Source organism: Anolis carolinensis, chromosome 1 (assembly GCF_035594765.1).
Source record: "Anolis carolinensis isolate JA03-04 chromosome 1, rAnoCar3.1.pri, whole genome shotgun sequence".
Classification (NCBI taxonomy): Eukaryota; Metazoa; Chordata; class Lepidosauria; order Squamata; family Dactyloidae; genus Anolis; species Anolis carolinensis.
Window position 1 is genome coordinate 199346553 of NC_085841.1, and position 22318 is coordinate 199368870.

Below are 22318 nucleotides of genomic sequence, written 5' to 3' on the forward strand. Positions count from 1 at the left end.
CCACACACCTTCTTATGATACAAATCCAAGATCTCGCCAACATTTTCCTTTGAGGGGGATTTTAATTCTGTCAGATCTTTTTCTAAGGCAGCCACCTGAAAGTTAAAAAAATAAAAACAAATGAAGTTCATTCAGAGTTTTGTAAAGTAATTTTAATTGTATTTTAACTTTATATCCACACACCAATGTTTAATTGTTTTTCAATTTTTGTATTTGCTTTGTTTTAAATTGACATTACATTGTGTAGCTGCCTTGAATCCTCATGGGGAGAGAGGCAGGGTATAAAAGTTGATAATAATAATAATGATGATGATGATAATAATGATGATGATGATGATGATGATAATAATAATAATAAGAGGACTCTTACAAGTAAAACAAGCAGTCAAAGAAGAAGAACATGTCCTGGCAGAATATGTCAAGCAAAGTGAAGAACCTGCTTTGATTGAAGTCAAAAATCAGAAACTCCTCAAAACACAGCAGACAAAAAACCAGCACAAGAAAACCGCACTACAAACTAGAGCTGACAGCTGGCACAACAAAACACTGCATGGAAAGTTCCTTGACAAAATTGAAGGAAAAGCTGACAAGGAGAAGACCTGGCTGTGGCTCACGAATGGGACCCTGAAGAAGGAGACAGAAGGCCTGATCCTTGCAGCCCAGGAGCAAGCCATCAGAACAAATGCAATTAAGGCCAAGATTGAAAAATCAGCTGATGACCCAAAATGCAGACTGTGCAAGGAAACCGATGAAACCATTGATCAAGATACTGTGGGACTTCCGAATCCAGACTGACAAAGTTCTGGAGCACAACACACCAGACATCACAGTTGTGGAAAAGAAAAAGGTTTGGATCATTGATGTCGCCATCCCAGGTGACAGTCGCATTGACGAAAAACAACAGGAAAAACTCAGCCGCTATCAGGACCTCAAGATTGAACTTCAAAGACTCTGGCAGAAACCAGTGCAGGTGGTCCCGGTGGTGATGGGCACACTGGGTGCTGTCCCAAAAGATCTCAGCCGCCATTTGGAAACAATAGACATTGACAAAATCACCATCTGCCAACTGCAAAAGGCCACCCTACTGGGATCTGCACACATCATCAGAAAATACATCACACAGTCCTAGACACTTGGGAAGTGTTCGACTTGTGGTTTTGCAAAACGAAATCCAGCATATCTATCTTGTTTGCTGTGCCATACAACGTCGTTGTGTTGATAATAATAATAATAATAAAACAATAGAAACCCAGAAACTTGATAACATCTTCCTGGACCTTCTGTCCTCTCTCTGCATTCATGCTGAGATTTTTTTAAATCTTATTCTAGAAGAACTAATCTAGAAATTTACAACATGAAGGAGGGGACTGCTTAAAAGGTAAAGGTTTTCCCCTGACATTAAGTCTAGTCGAGTCCGGCTCGGGGGTTGGTGGTCATCTCCATTTCTAAGCCGAAGAGTCAGTAGTGTCCGTAAATGCCTCCTAGGTCATGTGGCTGACATGACTGCATGGAGTGCTGTTATCTTCCCACCAAAGTGGTACCTATTGATCTACTCACACTTGCATGTCTTCGAATTGCTCGGTTGGCAGAAGCTGGGGCTAACAACAGGAGCTCATCCCATCACACAGATTCGAACCGCTGACCTTCCAGTCAGCAAATTCTGCACCTTAGCAGTTTAACCCGCTGTGCTACTGCGGCCCCAGACTTATATATATATATATATATATATATATGCCTATATAAAGAGAAATACACACGCTACATACCAAAATAGTCACCTGTTTCTCCTAACGTGTCAAAGATAGTGAGAATGAATCTCTTTGTAGTTAGGATAAAAAGAAAAAGAAAACAGAGAATATATATTAAAGTATGATAAAGGCCACTATCTTGGAGCCTAACTATGCTTTCACTAGTGGAAGAAGCTCTTCCACTCATTAACAAAGCAGAGGTTCAGTGGAGGATTTCATCAACAAAACAGAGAAATTCATCCTCCACAATTTTCTCCTATTCTTAGTTCCTCTTTCTTTGTATCATAAGGTCCTTAAGCCCTCCAGAACTGGATTTTTCATGGAAATGTCCATGAACAAAATTTCATTGAGGGACAGCAGATTCAAGATCCCAGTTATTGAGATCAATAATCTTAAGAATGTTGGAACTGGAGCAGAGGCGGTCCAACCATAAGGCAAACTAGGCACTTGCCTGTGGCGCCATCGTCCTGGGGGCACCTTCGTCCCAGGAGGATGGCGTCACCCCCAACCTCCTTCTCCTTCGGGCCATCTGGCGGCCGCGCTGGGCCTCCCGGTGCCCGTCCTGGGCCTCCCGCCTTCGTGCCGTGCGGGCCCACCTTTGGGGCCTTCAGAGATTGTGAGGTCTGTGGGAACTTGGAAGCTAGGTAAGTGGGGTTTATATATCTGTAGAAGGTCCAGGGTGGAGAAAGAACTCTTCTTTGAAACAAGTGTGAATGTTGTAATTAATCACCTTGATTAGCATTTAATGGCCCTGTGGCTTCAAGGCCTGGCTTCTTCTTGCCTGGGAGAATCTTTTTTGGGAGGTGTTAGCTGTCCCTGATTGTTTACTGTCTGGATTTTTTCTGTTTTCAGAGTGTTGTTCTTTATTTATTGTCCTGATTTTAGAGTTTTTCCTGGGGGCTATCTGGGTTATCTAAGTCCACACTGCCCTATATCCCTGTTCAATGTTTGGTGCTAAATTCGCAAATATAGTAATTCCTACATAACATTACCATGTATTAAACTTCTTTTTCTGTTGATTTGTTGTAAAACATGATGTTTTGGTGTTTAATTTGTAAAATCTTAATGTAATTTGATGTTTAATAGGCTTTTCCTTAAACCCTCCTTATTATTCAACATTTTCGCTTATCCAACACTTTTATTTTTCAGTGATTGGTTGGGGGGGGGGCAAAATTCTGTTCGCCTACACTTGAAAATTATCTAGGGCTGGCTCTGAACTGGAGACCCACCAGATGTTATTAATGACAACTTCTATAATCTCACAATAGGCCAAAATGGTGGGGATTGATATGAATTGGAGTCCAGCACCATTTCGCAGTCCATACATTTAACAGCCCTGGTCTTTATATGCTTAATTTAATGTCTGGGCAGCCTCTTGGAAGTTTACTTTGAGAACCACAACAACCTTGGAATGATGAGCAGGGAAAGTAATACTTGTTCTCCCCTCCGGAAAGTGGAAGTGGGTTTCTGAAAAGGCCTGGATTCCAAAATGCCGTGCTTATGCTCTTCCATTGGCTGAGGATACAGCATGTGCAATGACCGCTTTGAGGGATTTACCTTTTCTGCTTCTATGAAGTGAGTTGCAACCCCTGCTTTCTGCACATCCCTTCCTTTCAACCTAAATCCGGTCAAGGCAAGATAAAAGCCCAGCTTCCCTGAAAGTCTTGGCAGGAAGTAGCCTCCACCCACATCAGGGAAAAGGCCTGCAATTAAAGATAAAACAGATATGAAGCACGGCAACAATTCCTCAAATTGAAATTTACAGTCTTCTTCTGCCTTTTCAGTACATCTCTAAGGCCTTCTAGGTGTCAATTTTTGCTTGAAATTACAACCTCTGGTGGCTTTTCTCATCTTCCACTAAGACATGCTACAATACTAATGCTGATTAATTTTGATTGTGACCTTTGAAGCTACCTTGCTACTGATTTTAATGGTCATGTTAGACTCTGCAGAGAGGATTCTCCTGCCATTCTCCAAAAGGGCGAATGTGTACTTTCAGCAGATGAACAAATATAAATAAAAATGACAAAAATGCAGTTTGGTGCAGATAAACTGAAAGACACTTGCCTCAAATTTCACAATCACTGAGCTATACTCAGTTACATCTACAACATTATGGCTGAAATTGATCGTCACCTCATACTGGGGCAACTGGATTGTGTTTTCTGTTTTTGGAAGATAATCCTCAGAAACTAAGAACCATGAAGATTTTTTGGCAGGCAGAGCATCCATATTAAAAATGAATGAAATTTCAAGTGATTAATCCATGAGAGTTCTTGGAGTCTAAACTAGAATACACCCAATGGATTGGATCATGACTGTGCCATGCATAAAGCAAATTCTCTGAAATCAATCAGGTTTAAATTAATCTTGAGTTTCATTGATTTCAGTGGGTCTACTTTAAGTCTGGATCCACCCTATTGCCTATTAAAAAGAAAATGGATATGGTGGAGGGGGAGGCTGATCCAGATCAGAGTTGTAGTGTGTAAGGGAAAGGGATAAGTAGGGACTTTAACCCTTTGTATTTTGGTTTAACTTTGTCCAGATCAGGCTCTTTGCATCTACTATTCACAGTGCAGTATTCCCTGAAGATATGGTGGTCTTACTATATACTGCAATAATTATTTGCCGATACATCACACAGTCCTAGACACTTGGGAAGTGTCCGACGTGTGATCAATGCAACAGCCAGCAGAGTGTCTGCTGTGGATTCATCTTGTTATGTTTCAAATAATAATAATAATAATAATAATAATAATAATAATATAAGGCCAAGATCGAAAAATCAGCTGATGACCCAAGTTGTGCAAGGAAGCTGACGAAACCATTGATCATATCCTCAGCTGCTACAAGAAAATCACACAGACTGACTACAAACAGAGGCACAACTATGTGACCCAAATGATTCATTGGAACTTATGCCTCAAGTACCACCTCCCAATAGTAAAGAACTGGTGGGAGCACAAACTTGCAAAGGTAATGGAAAATGTAGGACTTTTGAATCCAGACTGGCAAAGTTCTGGAACATAACACACCAAACATCACAGTTGTGGAAAAGAAAAAGGTTTGGATTATTGATGTCGCCATACCAGGGGACAGTTGAATTGATGAAAAACAACAGGAAAAACTCAGCCGCTATCAGGACCTCAAGATCGAACTGCAAAGACTCTGGCAGACTCTGGCGGTCCCGGTGGGGATCGGCACATTGGGTGCCGTGCCAAGAGATCTCAGCCAGCATTTGGAAACAATAGACATTGACAAAATTACGATCTGCCAACTGCAAAAGGCCACCCTACTGGGATCTGCATGCATCATCCGAAAATACATCACACAGTCCTAGACACTTGGGAAGTGTTCGACTTGTGGTTTTGCGAAACGAAATCCAGCATATCTATCTTGTTTGCTGTGTCATGCTATGTCGTTGTGTCAATAATAATAATAATAATAATAATAATAATAATAATAATAACAACTTTATTCTTGTATCCCATCTCCCTGAACGGACTCGGGGTGGCTTACATGGGGACTAAGCCCAGTAATACACGGTAAAATAAAATAACATAGGTACATCTAAAACCTGAACATATAAAATCATAAGGCATATAAAATACAATAAAAACATACTTAAACCCTGTATCAATAACCTGGAGCCGTGGGCATATTCAAATTGGAGGCAAGGCAATAAAAATTATATGTGTGCAATATCTTCCAACTCTAATGAAATGGGTCAGAAAAAGTGCAGTAGCTGGGTATAGGTGGAGGTAAAGGACACTGTCAATTTATGTCAATTTCATGCCAAATCAGTCAAACGCACATTGAAATGATAAGGTTTTCAGATCCTTCCGGAATGTGGCCAAGGTGGGGGCTAGTCTGATTTCTCTCGGAACTTAGTTCCAGAGTCGTGGGGCCACCACCGAGAAGGCCCATTCCCTCGTCCCCACCAATTGTCAATACAATACAAAAGTCAACATTCATTCCTTACCTAATGCAGTCTCTGGCATGGCAAAAAGGGTTTTCTCTGTAGCAACTCTGAAATGCCCATGAACAGACATACCAACACCCTATCAAAAAAAGAAAGGCAAGCCAAGGCAATAATTATATTGCGGTTATAATACATGTTTGCAGCATACACGTATTGTCCAAGACCATACACATCAAACATACAAATACTGGCCAAGACCTTATATCATAGCATAACTCCTCTTTTGAGACTGTGCCTCTTTTCTGCTTTCCCAACAGCTATAAAGACACAGAATAGATGAGAGCTGCTGAACGAGAACATTCAGACCAAGTTATAGCAGTTAGACTCAACGTGGTGCTGGTGAACTAAAGAGGCTGTGCCCATGTATGGTGTATACAACTCTTCCCCTTCCCCTTGGAGTCTAGATTGGCTGTATCCTCATGGTCTTACTCCTCTCCCTCTCAACAGGTAAAAAGCAGCAGAAGGCATCCCTCCCAGGTTCCTTGTCTAAAAAGGAACACGTATGAGTATGTAACGCATACACGCCTTGTGCTATTAACGATGTTTATTTCAAACTCTGCCTTTCTCCCAGGGAAAGGTAAAAGGTTTTCCCCTGACGTTAAGTCCAGTCATGTCTGACTCTGGGGGTTCATGCTCATCTCCATTTCTAAGCCAAAGAGCTGACGTTGTCCGTAGACACCTCCAAGGTCATATGGCCGGCATGACTGCATGGAGCGCCGTTACCTTCCTGCCGGAGCGGTGCCTATTGATCTACTCACATTGGCATGAGGTTGGCAGAATCTACTCACATCTGCTAGGTTGGCAGAAACTGGAGCTAACAGCGGCCATTCACGCCGCTCCTGGGGTTTAAACCTGGGACCTTTCAGTTTGCAAGTTCAGCAGCTCAGTGCTTTAACACACTTCACTATCGGGGCGAAATCCCAGGGAAATCAAAGCAGAATTCAAAGGATCTTGTGTATGATGCCCTCTCCAGATTGGCCCTACTATTGACATAGTTGTATGAAATGACACAATTGAAGTTTTATCATGCAGTGGGCCCTTGGTACCAAAGGAGCTTGCGTTTTGAGACCCTCCCATGGAAACCAAACTCTGTGGATACTCAAGCCCCGTTAAATTATAATTGTGTACTAAAATTTTATCTGTTGTATAACATGACCAAATGAAGATCTACTTTTTGGAATTCTTTCCCCCCTTAATATTTTCAAGCTGCGGATGGTTGAATGGGTGGATACAAAATCTCTAGCTACAGAGGGTTGACTGTATAATAATTACAGTGAACTCTCCAAACCCTTTTCAAATTCCCAGTTCCCAAAATCTTATTCAGAACTTAATTCCTCTCTTTCTAGCTGGCCTTAGATGTGTCTCTCAGCTATATTTTTTCCCCATAACCAAAAGGCTATGGATGGCCAACTCTGATCAGATGTGCCTAGCTTCTCACTACACAGTTATTATCCTCATCTTTTAATCCTACAAGGAGGTTAGGTTGAGAGAGAGGGAGAAAGAGAAAAGCTAGTCCAAGGTCATCTAATGGCCTTCATGGCCAAATGGAGATTTAGGTCTCCCAAGTCCTAGTCTAACGCTCTAACCAATACATCAAAGTGGTTCTCACACCCAAAGCACACAATCCTCAAGTTTCTTAGCAACATACACTACATACAAAATGAAACAATAGACATGGTAAACACAGGAGTGGCAATTCAAATAAATCACACATTTAATGTAGAGATAAGAGCTGTTACGTGCAGCCCGAACAACCTTCATTTCTTCACCAGAAACTCCTATTGTGGATTTTCAAAGAAGGCAAGGACATTGCCAATTTGATGGAGCCATTGCTATGAAAATCTCAAGGACACATCACAGTTTTATACATAAATATACATACATATAGTAGTTTCTAAGCCTGAGGGCATGGAAATGCTTTGTTGAGCTTTGACTTGTAAAGAGCCATGTATAGTGATGCTACCATATAAATAAGCGTGAAGAGGAGGAGGAGTTTGTCTCCCCAAGCCCTGAACCAAACCTTCTCTGAAATACAGCAATAGTCTAACTTTCTATGCAGATTTCCAAATCCCACTTCAGGAGATGGTGGAGCCTATAGGACACAGACTAAATAAAAAGAGCATGTTTCTGATACAGAGCTAAATATTCGTTACTTAAGGACTGAAAATAAAAGCAAGAAGGTCTCTACCAAGCATGGAAACAGAATGAGAAGAAGTAAGGCCCCTTCTACATTGATCTATATCCCAAGATCTGATCCCATATTATCTGTTTATCCCAGATTATCTGGCAATGGAGATTTATATAATCCAGTTCAAAGCAGATAATCTGGGGTCAGATCCTGGGATATAAGGAGAGCGTAGAAGGGGCTTAAGCAAACCCTGCTTTGTCCAGCATAGAGAATATGGCCTAGGGCAAAATGCAACTGTGGATAAAATTCAGGGAAAAAAAACAGATAGGCAAAGGAGAATTATGTATTTATTTACTTACTTACTTTTCGTATTTTTACCCTGACTGAAGAATGAGGAGCGACATTATCACACTCTTTAAATATCTTATCTAAATTAAATGAGACCAACACTGGTATCTTCAATGCCACAGCTAAGAAGACCTTTCTATACGTCCTCAAAAAGTGTACTTCCCCCTCTGAGGAGACACAGAAGAGGACCTCTTTGGCAGATATTCCTTGAGTGGGATTTAGTAACCCTACTCACTCCTTCCTTCTAAATCATACTCTTCCGCAGCAGGTTTTCAGCAGTCTTGGAATGATCCAGACTCTCTTCCTTTGCTGAACATGCTGTCCTAAAGATCACCCCATCGAGATCCAATTACACAAAGAACACCTAGAAATGGCTGTAACCATGAAAACGAACAAAATCTGGCTACCAGTATTAAAAAACTCTAAAATCAAAACAGTAGATGGGAACCAACACTCTGAGGGCAGAGGACAGCTAATGACTGAACAAAGGATGTCCCCAGGCAAGACACAAAACCTTTCCAATGCTAATTAGGGTGATTAACTGAACCATTAATGCTAGCTTCCCAGTGACAAAGGACTCTTGCCACACCCTGGACTCTCCACAGATATATATTCTTTCCTTTCCTTACTTAGTTTATCCATACCTCACAACCTCTGAGGATGCCTGCCATAGATGTGGGCGAAACGTCAGGAGAGAATACTTCTGGAACATGGCCACACAGCCCGAAAGACATACAACAACCCTATGATCACGGCCATGAAAGCCTTCGACAACACAACGGCTGTAATAACAGAGGTATCTCTGGCAATTTATGTCAGTGAGAGAAAGCTTAGGACGGATCCTTCTTTGATAATATTGGGAGTAATCAAAGAATACGTTCAATACGGTATCATTAAAGTTCACGTTGTGTATTCTTAAACCAGGTTCACCTAGAGAAACATGTAGTTGTTGATGTGCCCAATTAAGACACCACATTTCGACTGTGAAGCAGAGTAGAGATCCCATCTTTTCTGTATTTATAATTACTGGATTACTACATTGTATCCTCCTTGATAATTTAAAATCATATTATGATTCCTAGGTTATACTTTTAAGATTTTTTTTGTTAAGCCACATGAAAGAAGGTTAAGCTTTCCAGCATGGTGTAAAAGTGGATTGAGCGTATGACTTTAGAGACCAAGGTTTGATTAACCTCTCAGCCACGAAAACCCACAAGGTGACCTTAGGCAAGTCACATACTCTCATCCCTAGAAAATGAGAAAATGACAAGGTCTCATTAGGGTCACCATAAGTCAGAAACAAACTGAAACTATACAGCAACAGCAAGTAAAATTGAACTTCCTTTTTGTCAGAGGAAGTTGGAAGGTTCTGTCTTCTTGTTTGGAGAGGCTTGCTATAATGGTTCATACTTCAAATGCACATTGATGGTCGAGCATCTCAAAGAATGTGATAGCCTTCACATTCAGTTGTGAGATGTTTTTAAGTGAGGCCTTCACATCTCCCCACTCCAAAGCTGCCATGCAACTCTTCACTTATCCAGGGCTCTGAGTCAAAGCACTGACCTCACCCCACTTCCCTAGCAAAGTGTTGACGGTTAATTGATAAGTGATGGGAGCCAAAAGACATTTTTACTTTCCTCCTGAAGTCTTTAAATTATGCATAACACCGCATTGCCCAACTTCCCCTTTTGCATCTGATCCAACTGCTGCCAAGTCCAACGTGTCAATAAGTGCCAGAACCTTTAAATGTCCATCTCCTCTCCATTTCTTAGATCTAACATACTGTATCCAATTGTATTATGCTACCAGATTTAATGGACTGATTGATCAATCATCTGAAAGGTCTTTCAAAATTGATTACAACATTGCCCTTAATTTAAACAGGAGGCAATTATACACACACACATGCATGCATACATGCTTATAAACACTACAGACACTATGTTAACAACTATCCTTTCTGTTTTTATACACAGAAGGAATGCTTTTTTGAACATCACACCTGCAAACAGTTGCTTCTAAAAGTAAAATAAATAAATATGTTTCTCCCCCCAGTAATAGCTTTTACCCACCAGGAAATGTATGCACATTTAACTTCAAAGAATTCATTCATCAATCTGAAGATTGGATGAAAATGATAAAACATTTTCTGAAATTGGCTCGTAACCCTATTCTGATCTATGTAGGGAATACCCAGACCTGTTGTAGCTTTGGACTACAATTCCCCAGGATTCCTGACCATTAGCCATGCTAGTTTAGGCTGATGAAGTAGATGAAGACATTGAAATCATTCAAGATATTTTCATGTCTTGGTTCAGTCATTAATCAGAATCGCGACTACAGTCAAGAAATCTGAAGGTTAGGAAGAACAGCTATGAAGAAACTAGACAAGATCTAAAAGTATAAAGCTATATCACAGAATACTACAGTTAGGATTGTCCATGCCATCATATTTCCAATTTCTTGGCATGGTTGTAAAAGTTGGATGGTGAAGAAAGCTTATAGAAAGACTATCAATTCGTTTAAGCTGTGGACTGGGAAAAGACAAATAAATAAATGGATCATAAAGCAAATCAAGCATGAACCTTCCTTAGAAGTGAAGATGCCTAAATTGAGCATGTCATAATTTGGACGTATCAGGAGAAGATAATGTTTTGTAAAGCAGGAAAAGAGGAAGACCACATTACAGATGTATAGACTCAAGCAAGCAAGCCACAGTCCTGAGTCTACAAGATGTGAGCAGAGGTGTTGAAGATATGGTGAGTTGGAGGTCTCTCATTCACTGGATAACTATACATCGAAGTCGACTTGATAGCAGTTAGTAACAATAAAACTTCGCTCTAAGATGAGTAAGCAAAAAAACCCATCACATGGAGATTTTCCAGGTGTATGATTTAAAGCAGTGGTTCCCAAACTTATTTGGCCTACTGTCCCCTTTCCAGAAAAAAAATTACTCAGCACCCCCTGGAAAGGGGGGCGTGGCTTAGAGGGGTGGGCGTGGCTCCTGCTCAAGAGGGCAGGGCTGAGCCTCTCCCCTAGTCCAAGATGCAGGGCTAGAAGGGGGAGGGGGAGGTGGGCGGGGCCACAAATGGGCGGCCAGGACTGGGATGGGCAGAGTTACGAGCTCTGAGGCAGGGCTGAGCTTCTATCCCTGTCCTGTGGCACCTGCCAGGACAAAGGGGTGGGGCTAGAGGAGGGGGAGGGGCCTCTTCCCAAGCGCCTGACGGGGCTGAACCTCTATAGCCCGACCCCGTGTTCTAACAAGGGCCTCAGGGGAGGTATACAGAGGCTTAGCCTTGTCTTGCGCTCTTGGGAAGAGGCCGTGCCCCTAACCCGCTCTTTAGTCCTAAAAGACCACTCAGGAGAAATATAGAGGCTCAGCCCTGTCTTGGGCTCTTGGAAGGAGCCCCCGCCCCCTTCCTTAGCTCCGCCCTTGTGTCCCAACAAGCGCCTCAGGAGAGGTATTGATTCTCAGCCCTGTCTCGGGCTCTTGGGAAGAAGCCACACCACTCCTCTAGCTCCGCCTCCTGTGTCCTAAAAGGTGCCTCAAGTGCTCAGCCCTGTCTCTGGCATTTGGGAAGAGGCCCCACCCCTCCCCTGGCCCCGCTACTGTGTCCTAATAGGTGCCATCACCGCCCCCCTGGATCGCTGAAGCGCCCACCAGGGGGCGGTAGCGGCCAATTTGGGAATCACTGATTTAAAGCATCTTGTCTTTTCTCCATAACCGACCAAGAAGACAGAAGTCTTCTTCTTTGTCACTTCTATTCTCAGGGAATGAAAAGTGTAGTCTCGTTCCCTGACCTAGGACTGTTTGAAAAGCAAAAGGTGAGGTGACCTAGGAAACAGCAATTGGCACCTCATCTGATACCCTTTCAGAAGGTCCTGGCACTGGACCATCAGACTGGACCTCCCTGGTCTGAAAGGAGCCATGAGATGTGGGCAGCATCCAGCTCTTGCTCCCTGCTCATGCACAAGTTCATCTTCCCCTCCCTGCAGACTTCTGTATGCCCACAAAGGGCTGAGGGGGCCTGCATAGCGCATTTAGATTGTACACAATGGAGAGCTGCCGAAAGAAAGAGAGCAGGGAAGGGGAAATGGTGGGAATGGACTTGACACTGAATGGAGACCTTAGTCATGAAGAGTGGTGCCCTTCAAGGAACAGTTTCAGGAACTGACCATCTGGGCAGGCATGATCTTCCCTTGGCATCGGTGAACAGCACCTCCAGCAGGCTTCCAGATTCTTACAATTACTGACCTTCAAAATACAATAAAAGACTAATTAATTCACTTAGGCTGTTCCCTAGCAGTGCATCTCTGTGGGGAAACCAGATTATTTCAGGACATGAGTTCCCCTGCTTCAAGGCTGTGAAATAAATGAACCTTTTAGAAGGCAATAAAGAGCCTCCTCAACATTGATATTATGCAAACAGAAAAAAGGGACTTCTGGTTGAGAGAAAGAGCAACCCTGGTAAATATGACCTAAGAATTATGGGGGGAAACTCTTAAAAGATGGAAACATGAATAAACAGCAAAAAGTATGATCATACCATGTCTTCCATGAAAACTAAGCATACTGTTAATTAGGAAGGGGAAATAAAAGAGAGTTTTTGTGACATGAGAAACACATTCACTTCATACTGAAGTGTGAATATTTCCTGTCATTGTTGTTATATGCCTTCAAGTTGTTTCTGGCTTATGATGACCCTAAGACAAACCTATCAAAGTGTTTTCTGGAGCTAACAGTTTATGTCTATATTGCTAACATGGAAATAGCTGAGCTGTGTAGTGGTGGTGATGACGATGGTGATACATAAACATGCATGTCCATTAATGAAGAAAAATGAAAAATTGCAGTTTACTAATCCATTCTATAACCCAAATGCACCTCCACCAGGTTTAAGGGTCTCTGATCTTTGTTTTGTCTGTATTTCGGTAACTGATTCAAGTGCCTCTTAAAATCAATTCAGCATTCAGACAAAAAGAAGCATGCAGTTTGTGCCAGATCCTGGCTTATGAGAGTTTCCCACCAATGTGTTCCCTTAAGGCCATTATTTGCTAAAATATGCCCTCTCAAAAGACAGCTATTGCAACAAGTTGAGAACAAAACCTCGAATCATTCCATTCGGTTTGTAAAGGCTTACTGGATACAGTCCTTTGCAAGTACTCTAAATGTCAGGGGTGACACACAGGACACAATGATTCCAGCTGAAATGGGAAGGTGCCAAGAAATGACAGATTTATGCGTTTAAACAAGACAAAGTATAGCAAAACAGGGAGCTAGAGCTTTGCTCCATGCTCTATTCCCTCACATAAACCAATCACTTCATGTGTTACTGCTTCTGATATCTGAGAAATTATAGGGAAGGAACACAGTTCAGGAACAGAGCAGGACATGCTATAAAAGTAGAAGGCCCAAGGTTCAATCCTGCACCCATTAAAAGACTCACACATAGGAGCCAAGCGAAGGGCCCTGGCAGACTTAGCCCCCCATCTACACTGCCATGTAAAATCCAGATTATCTGCTTTGGATTGTATGGCAGTGTAGATTCAGCCTTAGGTTCATAGAAGCTGTGGTGTTGGAAGGAGTTCCAAGGGCCATGCAAGAATACATAAATACAGTATTCCTGAGAGATGGCCAACCTGTGTTTAAAGCCCTACAAAGTGGAGAGCCCACCACTTTTGAAGCAGTCTGTTCCATCCTTAAATGGCTCTTACAATATTTTTTCCTAATCTCTTTTCCTGCACTTTGAAACCACTGGTTCATGTTCTAGGTTAGAGCTTTCCAACTGTGTGTTGTGATACACTGGTGTGTCGATTGTTATACGCCAGTGTGTCACTTAAAAAATACAGTGTTGCGAAAGGATGCATGTCTAAAAAGTGTGTCACCAGTATGAAAAGTTTGGAAAGCTCTGTTCTGATCTGCCAGAAAACAAGCTCGCTCCATTCACATGGCATCCCTTCAGATATTTAAAGATGGCTATCATGTCACATCTCAGTCCTATCAAACAAACCCAACTGCCAGCTATCCTTTTTGAACCATAGTGCCTAAAGCTGGACACAACGTTTCAAGAAGGAGATTGACAACCTGCAATGTGACCATGAGAAGGTGATCAAGATGGTGAAAGATCTGGAAGCCAAGTTGTGAAATCCCACCCAACCAGAATACAGTGGCACTATTATTCTTCCATCTAGGTACAGTATTATAATCCTGTTAATAGAACTGTATTGGTTTTATTGACCACCACATCACACAATTCAAATGCAGTAGAGTCTCGCTTAATAATAATAATAATAATAATAATAATAATAATAATAATAATAATAATAATAATAATTTTATTCTTATACCCCGCCCCATCTCCCCGAAGGGACTTGGGGCGGCTTACATGGGGCCAAGCCCGAACAGAACAATAAAAACAAAACAATAAAACCAATCAAACAGACAATAAAAGCAAGTCATAAAAAACCACATACAAGATAAAGTGTTAAAATCATGGGTTGGGTTCAAAGAATCTAGGCCAAAGTGCTAAAAGTGCAAATATATCATGTCATCAGGGGAGGGTGGTTACTCAGCTATGATGCCATTATAATACTGGGGAAGGCATTCACTGTAATGGACAACAGGTCGATCATACAGAGATCAGTCACCAAAAGCCTCTCGGAAGAGCCAAGTCTTCAGGCTCGTCTGAAAGGAGAGGAGGATAGGGGCCTGCCTAATCTCCCCGGGGAGCGAGTTCCAGAGCCGGGGGGCCACGATGGAGAAGGCCCTCTCGTCCCCACCAGCCGTGATTGTGAAGGTGGTGGGAGCGAGAGGAGGGCCTCCCCCGACAATGGGGCATCTGACCAAGGCGATGGACTGCCGAAAGACTACCGCAACCCCACCTCCCCACCCTCCTTTTTCAACATAAACAGGGCGGCAGAACATTGGATAAGCGAAACTGTAGAATAATATGGAGGGATTAAGGAAAAGCCTATTAAATGTCAAATTACATTATGATTTTATGAATTAAGCACCAAAACATCATGTTTTACAACAAATCAGCAGAAAAAGCAGTTCAGTACACAGTAACATTATGTAGTAATTATTGCAATATCGCAATGTATTAAAAAAAATGAAAAAATGAACTACAAAAACATTGACTACTAAAAGGCAGACTGCGTTGGATAACACAGAATGTTGGATAAGCGAAGGTTGGATAAGCAAGACTACTGTACATATATATCAAAGCTGGGTTGTGAGATATCTGTTGTATGTATACAACATTGGACTAGCTGTTGCATAGGCCAACTATGAACAATACATATTTTGCATATTTTTCTTTGTCTTGCAAGCACACATACACAAGGAGGAGTGAGCAACAAAGGGCAACTATGGTAAGTGTCCAGGCTACAAGGAATAACAAAGAGAGCTATGAGGACTGATAATAATGTTGATATATTTATTCAACTCCTTCCAGAGAGAACATGGCAGACAGTTATCTAATACACATTATCTTTATAACAACCCCAAAAGGCTGAGAGAATGGCTACCTAAATATTATTGGGACTGTGAGAGCAGACACGCCAAACAACACGTGAGCAGATGATTTGTATAATTACAAGTACCTCCCCACCCAACACAAAAGTAATTTTAACATACCAAAGTAGTAATGGAAGTATTTTGTCTGAAACATTTCAGTAAGTATTTCATCTCACCTGGTATCTTGACAAATTTTATAGGAAATAATTCAAAGCAAATTACAGACTTGTAATTATTAAAAGATCTCTGTTCAAGTGAGCTTTATTTATTGCTTTTGAGACAAACTGCCTTGAGATTCTAGAGAATTTGGTAAAAGAAAAGTAATTGTTGGAAATTCTGGTGTCTCAAACCAATCATGTAATCAACAACACAATTGGTAACTATAGGTAAACAGGATGTCCTTGTAGGTGCGTCACCTGGATCTCAAGAAGAAGAGTGATGGTTGCCCTCTTCTCTTAGCCTACTTGGTTTCTGTGCCCAGTACAAGAAAGGTATTTTCAGAGAAACATGGCAAGCTGACAAGATAATGTGTGTGTGTGTAGGGACACTTTGCCCCTTCCCATCAGCCCACTTGATAAAAGGCAGTGTTTTGTCACTAGTCAACTCAGTCTCTTATTGGCTGCCAAGGACTAGATGCCTTATCCTTAACAGGTGATTGTTTTTAGTGACTTGCTTAAAACGTTGTCCTAAAAATGTTGATGTGAAAAAATAAGCAACTGCTGGCGTTTCATGACTCCAAGCATTAACACTACGGATGTGTATATGTGATTCCATGCTTTTGCTTATCAGGAGCGACTCTGGAAGCGAGAGATTAGCCGCAACACTAACTGCAGCATTTGTCTCTCGAATAACATTCGGGGGGCTTAGCAGCAAAGCCAATATGCCAGATGGGAAATTTACTGCAGCATCAGCAAAGATGCAATCCTTTTCAGTCTTGATTCAATGCTGTTTTCAATATTTTCGGTCATTAGTGATAAATAATATGCAGGTCAATCCATACAAACACAGGAGATTAGGGCCCCCAACACATCCAGAGTATTTTAGGGAAAGAATTACATCCCATTCTCAAAAGCAAATCTCATGAAAAAAAAATAGATGGGTGTTTCTCTCTTTCTGCAGTTGACACATGCATCTGAACAGGGAAGGAATCCAAGAAGTCAACAAGCAGCCTATCCATTAGGGAGATGATACCAATTTTGGTCTAGCTAGAGATCTTTAATATACCGTATATACAGTACATTACAAAGTATTTTACAGACCCAAAACTCCACTCTCACACTTCTTTCATTTGCTAAAAGCTTAACTATAAGACTTTTATCTTACGGTTTAAAACAAGCAAATGGAAACTTCAGAACACTTTCCGCAACACTGCTGTTTATGCACATAAGATATGGTCAAGTAACTAAGCTTTTCATTACGATTAGAGATATTAGAGAGATATATAGTATTTGTTCCTTTTGTTTCATTTGTGTTTCCGTTTCGTACCATCCATTCGGATGGCATGAAATGGAAAGCCCCCCCCCCCCCCGGGAATAGAAACCAACTCAAAAGGCAGGCAGGAGCTGGCAGGAGCTGGTATCAGCCCCAAGCCTGCTTTTCGGATTGATCGGCTGCAGGCCCTGGAAGGCCCGGGTGCGCAGGCCCAAAGCCTGCAGCCTACTGCCGAGTAAGGAGCGCTCCTAACTCGGCAATCAGCTGCAGCAGGCCTAGTGAGGCCCAAAACCTGCACCCCTAGGCCCGGGTGCTTTGGGCCAAAAGAAAATAGACCTTTTGGTCCAGAAGACCAAACAGAACAAATATCTGATTTTAGGAAGTCAGACGAAAATGGAACAAGGCCCCACCGAAAACCAGGACACGAAACGGGATAAAGTTAAGTCCCAAATGCACACCACTAGTATACATCCAAATTCAAAAACAAAATACAAGTATTCTACTACAAAACTTAACACCATCGATGATGGCCTATAACCCACAAAATTTAATGTCATCCAAAAAGGCAGTGAAATTATGACTTGCAAACTATTGTTTTCCCCTCATAACCTGGACTGTAAACCATAGTTTGAAACCGACAAACATAAATCACAAGTTTGGAAGATAAATGTTAACTGGAAACAAGGGTTGACCACATCTAAATAAAGAGGTCATTCAAAAAGGAAAGAAGAGGTAAGCAAATATGAGCTTCAATAATGAAATTTTAAGCCATGATTATTCACTCCATCAAGAGAAGGCAACTGTAGCCTAGAAGATATTAGACTACACCTCACTGCATATCTCACTATAGGTTATGTTGGTAAGGTTAGCGGGAAATGCAGACCAGCAACAATTCATGGACCACATTCTTCTTAGTTTTCACGTCATTAGAATTGATTAGGGGGGTGGATTTCACTGCATTATTAAAATTCAAGAAAAACAGATGCATTATACTAAAGCAATGCATCCCTGGCAGAAATATAGGAATAATCCGAGGAAAACAAATGAATACTTTTTAAAGCTTGGGGGAATAAAACATTTTTTGTCTAGAACCAAAAATACACTGGCCTTAGGACCTGGGAAGTCTAGGGAAATGTTCTAAAACTGAGACACAATCCCTGGGCAGACTGTTTCCCAGGCTTCCTGGGAACTGACCCACTCTTCCAAGACAAGAGTGGACACTTCTCTCCATTTTACTAACAAGAAAATGTCCCAACAGATTACACGCTTCCTCAAAAAGACTGGCAATCTTCTCTATTTTATTCCTTTTGCTTGAAAATGAATACATTTTCACACAATCTCTTGTTTTATGTTTGTGGCAATACTGAATTTTAAAATTGTTTTTTTTGCTTTTGACTTTTAGATCAGTGATTCTCAACCTGTGGGTCCCAGGTGTTTTGGCCTACAACTTCCAGAAATCCCAGCCAGTTTACCAATTGTTAGGATTTCTGGGAGCTGAAGACCAAAAACATCTGGGGACCCCAGGTTGAGACCCTCTGATCTAATGTGAATTTAGTTAAACTTTGAGAAATAACACATCTTAAACCCCTGGACAGGTTGAGAACCCTGTTTTAGATAGATCAAAGGAAGGCAATGGTAAACCTTTCATGAACAAATCCTGCCTAGAAAACCCTGAGATAGGGTCTCTTTAGGGTCTTCACAGGTCAAAATTGACTTGAAAGCACAGAACAACTCCTTTATAGAATATATATGTATATATAATGACATTCATCTATTCTTACTGAGAAATCAATTTTTAAAATTTCTCCCAAACTAGTAAATACTAGGGCCAACAGACTGATATATTAGATCCACTTCATGCATGCTATAAGTACTCTAGGTTGAACCACATTGAACCCATCAAAGACCTCTCAAAATTGCTCTCTTGAGAGTTAGGATCCCGAGTAGAATGGGATGTGGCACAAAGATGTGGAAGTAAAACCCAAAATTTAGGAGAATATTGTGAGAAGTGGGAAGCAACAAGAAATACAAGCTGGAAACTGTGCCCATTCTCATTCCACTGATGAATATTTTCCTTCAGCAGAATTAGAATAAGACTGAATTAGATTCATTTCTACCTAATTGTTACCAGAATTCATAGAGCCTCATCAGTGAAATGACTTGAGGTCATGACTAGCATAGAAATCCAAGATTACATACAGTGATACTAAAATTACAGCGCTTGATCAGAGAAAAACATTCTGTTGATTTCCTCCTATAGATCAAGGTGTGATTAAGGACCTCATCATACATTGACTTTCCTGTGCTTCTAAACACTTTAAAGATACTTTAAAGATGGAGTCCCATAGAGCCCATCAAATGACGCAATTGTTCTTCCATGGGTTGACCATGGGGCTCCATTTCTAAAGTGATTTCAAATGGGGCTTTCTGAAATCAGGGAGCAATAGACTCCTGTGGTCATAATTCACATAGAAATGACCAAAGGCAAGTATTTTAAGGTGTGATGGGAACTATCGGATTTCTCTGTCTTTGATCCTTTCAGGGACGGTAAAGTCTGGGTGTATTTGTGCCTTTTAAAATGTGCCTTGATGCTCCTTTTGTCGCCATTATTCCTCTGACATGTGACTCTAACAGAAAATATGTTTTCAATTTTTTAAAATATAAAATGCGCCATTTCAATGCACTTCTCATTTGCTTCAGCTATATATTCCCCTTTTTTCAGGCACGTTTATCTAGAATCGCAAAACTTCAGACTTCGGCAGTTGCAAAGTTTTCTTTTTTTTAATGAAAAAAATTAAAAGAGGAATGGGTGGAGGCTACACTTTCCCATGTGATTGTACAGAAAGCGGATAATTCATCTAGAAATGGAAGGAGTCCAACACGTATGATTGGGGTTGAATGAATTATCAATTTATTTAAAAAACGCAAAGGCACGAAATGTAACGATAAAAAGACAATTCCTCCCGTTTCCCCCCTCCAAATGGGATGAGGTCCTATGATCTATTCACTTCTCTTCCTGCAAGATAAAAGGAAGGGGGGGAAACAGCCAGAAGCAATGCCCAAAGCTATCCAGGAAAATCAAGAGAAAATAACAAAAAAAACCCTGAAAAGTAATTTACAGCAGTGGTCCCCAAACTTTGCTCTTCCAGATGTTTTGTATGTCAGCTCTAAGACACACTAGCCAGCTTGGCTGACAGCTCACCAATTTTGAACATGAGACAAAATAAATGAATCCATTTATCAATGTTGTAAAAACAACAGATAGCAGAGTGAGATGGCTATATTTATTTAAAGTTTATTTTGGTTTGGGAAGAAGATTTTTGGAAAAGTTTAAGTTAATTTTGTAATCAATCACAAAACAGATTTCCCCCTATCTATTTAATATCCCTTGCCACAATTATTAGAGAAAATATAAACATATTAATGTTTGGGAGCCAAATTTAGTGTTTCTGAAGATTATAAAGCCCTCATCATTTCAGAATAACGATTTGATATCATCTTGTATTTCATCTGAATGATTATGACTGATAAGGAGATATAAGCTCAATATGTATCAAAATCAGATTTTTTTCATTCTTTTATTAAAGGAAATAAAATAAAGTAATTACTTTTTATGATGGAGTATGTAACTACTATGTTATCTGGGAATATTTTTCTTTAAAAGGAATAAAGCTTTGTAATAACTTTGCTATAATAAATCAAAAGACAAAGTCAAGACAGATGGATTAAATGAAAATTGTCTTGGAACCAATAAAGAGCAGAACGTATGCAGTGCTTCAGGGCTTTCCACCCCGTTGGCTATGCTGATAAATGCTGCTGGGAGTTATAGTTCAACAACATCAGGAAGACTACACAATAGCACAGCTAATGGAATGAATACAATATGTTGTTGCTGATTGCCTTCGAGTTGCTTCTGAATGCTGACCATATGCTGAGCCTATCACAGGTTTTTCTGGATTGAGAGTACGTGTGATGTCTCATGGGCCATGTAGTCCCGTTCCTAGTACTATTGTGGCAGACGAAGAGGAGAACTTGGGTTTCCCACCGATTCAGCCAGAATCGGAGCCCCTGCACCTGCAGGATGTTTGCCCTCCAGAAGTCAGCCAAACAAGCCTTGGGCAGAATTCTCCCCCGTTCTCTCGTAAGGATAATTATAATAGAGATAGAGGCGCTAGGGAGGCGAAGCGCCGAAGCGCCAGAATCGCTGCCAGACAATTAGCTGATTAAGCCTGTTTCCCTTGGGAAATCTTAAGGAGCCATACATCTGGACACAGTTTGGGTTTCACTTCTTGTTCCCCAGGGAAAGTGTTCCTTGGCGGGAAAACAAGATCCTATATAGGTGTTTACCCGCAAGGAGATCCTTGCAGAGTCAATTCATCAGCTTCGGGAGTGAGATCGCGTGTGGACTACGCTACTCCAGTTCCTTGTTTCCAGGACCTTGTTCTAGTTCCAAGCCTGCCTTGTTCCCCGGACCTCGCCACGGACCCTGTTCTTGCTTCTTGTTGCCTCGAATCAAGTCTTGTTTGCCAAGAATCTAGTTTGTTTTCCAGCCTTGTTGTCAAGCTCCATTGGACTAAAGGACCTTGTCATTTCCCCACACTTTGGTCGGCAAAGTGTGTGTTTCGGTTATTGGATTATAACTTTGGACTCTAATATCACATATTGGACATTGTTTTCCTGGACTAAATTTGACCTTTCCTGTAAGGTCTACCTCTGAACTATATTCTTCACTTGTTTTTATTGACTTTATATATTCCTTTAATAAAGATATTAGATAGATTCTGGTCTCTGTGCATGGTTATTGGTGCTCTGCAGCCTGGGTCCTGACAGTACGTGACCTATCCAAGGTCACTCAATGGGTTTTCATGTCCAAACAACTAATCAAGCCCTGGTCAATGGCCTTTACTTCCAGAAAACCAACTGAAAGGTTTGGGTGATTCCAGGAGGAACAAAGATGAAAACTTTGATTACGCTATATACCGGTAGTCTCTTTCTCAAAAAAACAATTATAGCACCCTGATACCACTTGAATTACTACGTATGGGATCCTGGAATTTGCAGTTCTGTGGGATAATTAGAATTCCCAGCTAGAGAAGTCTAGTGTCTCACCAAAATACAAGTCCTAGGGCTCCTGAGTATGGAGTCATGACAGCTAAAGTGGC

The 22318-nt window shown here is 41.2% G+C and overlaps 1 protein-coding gene across 1 annotated transcript in view; it reads right to left on the bottom strand.

Moving 5' to 3' along the window:
• The window catches only part of hibch (3-hydroxyisobutyryl-CoA hydrolase), a 77665-nt gene that overhangs the window by 25564 nt on the left and 29783 nt on the right, over positions 1–22318 (bottom strand). Inside the window, exons 7-9 of the mRNA XM_003217419.4 lie at positions 5731–5809; positions 3306–3451; positions 9–95 (exon numbers count right to left, since the gene is read on the bottom strand). Of these exons, the coding sequence (XP_003217467.1) occupies positions 9–95; positions 3306–3451; positions 5731–5809 (312 nt within the window). The remainder of the gene's footprint in view (positions 1–8; positions 96–3305; positions 3452–5730; positions 5810–22318) is intronic.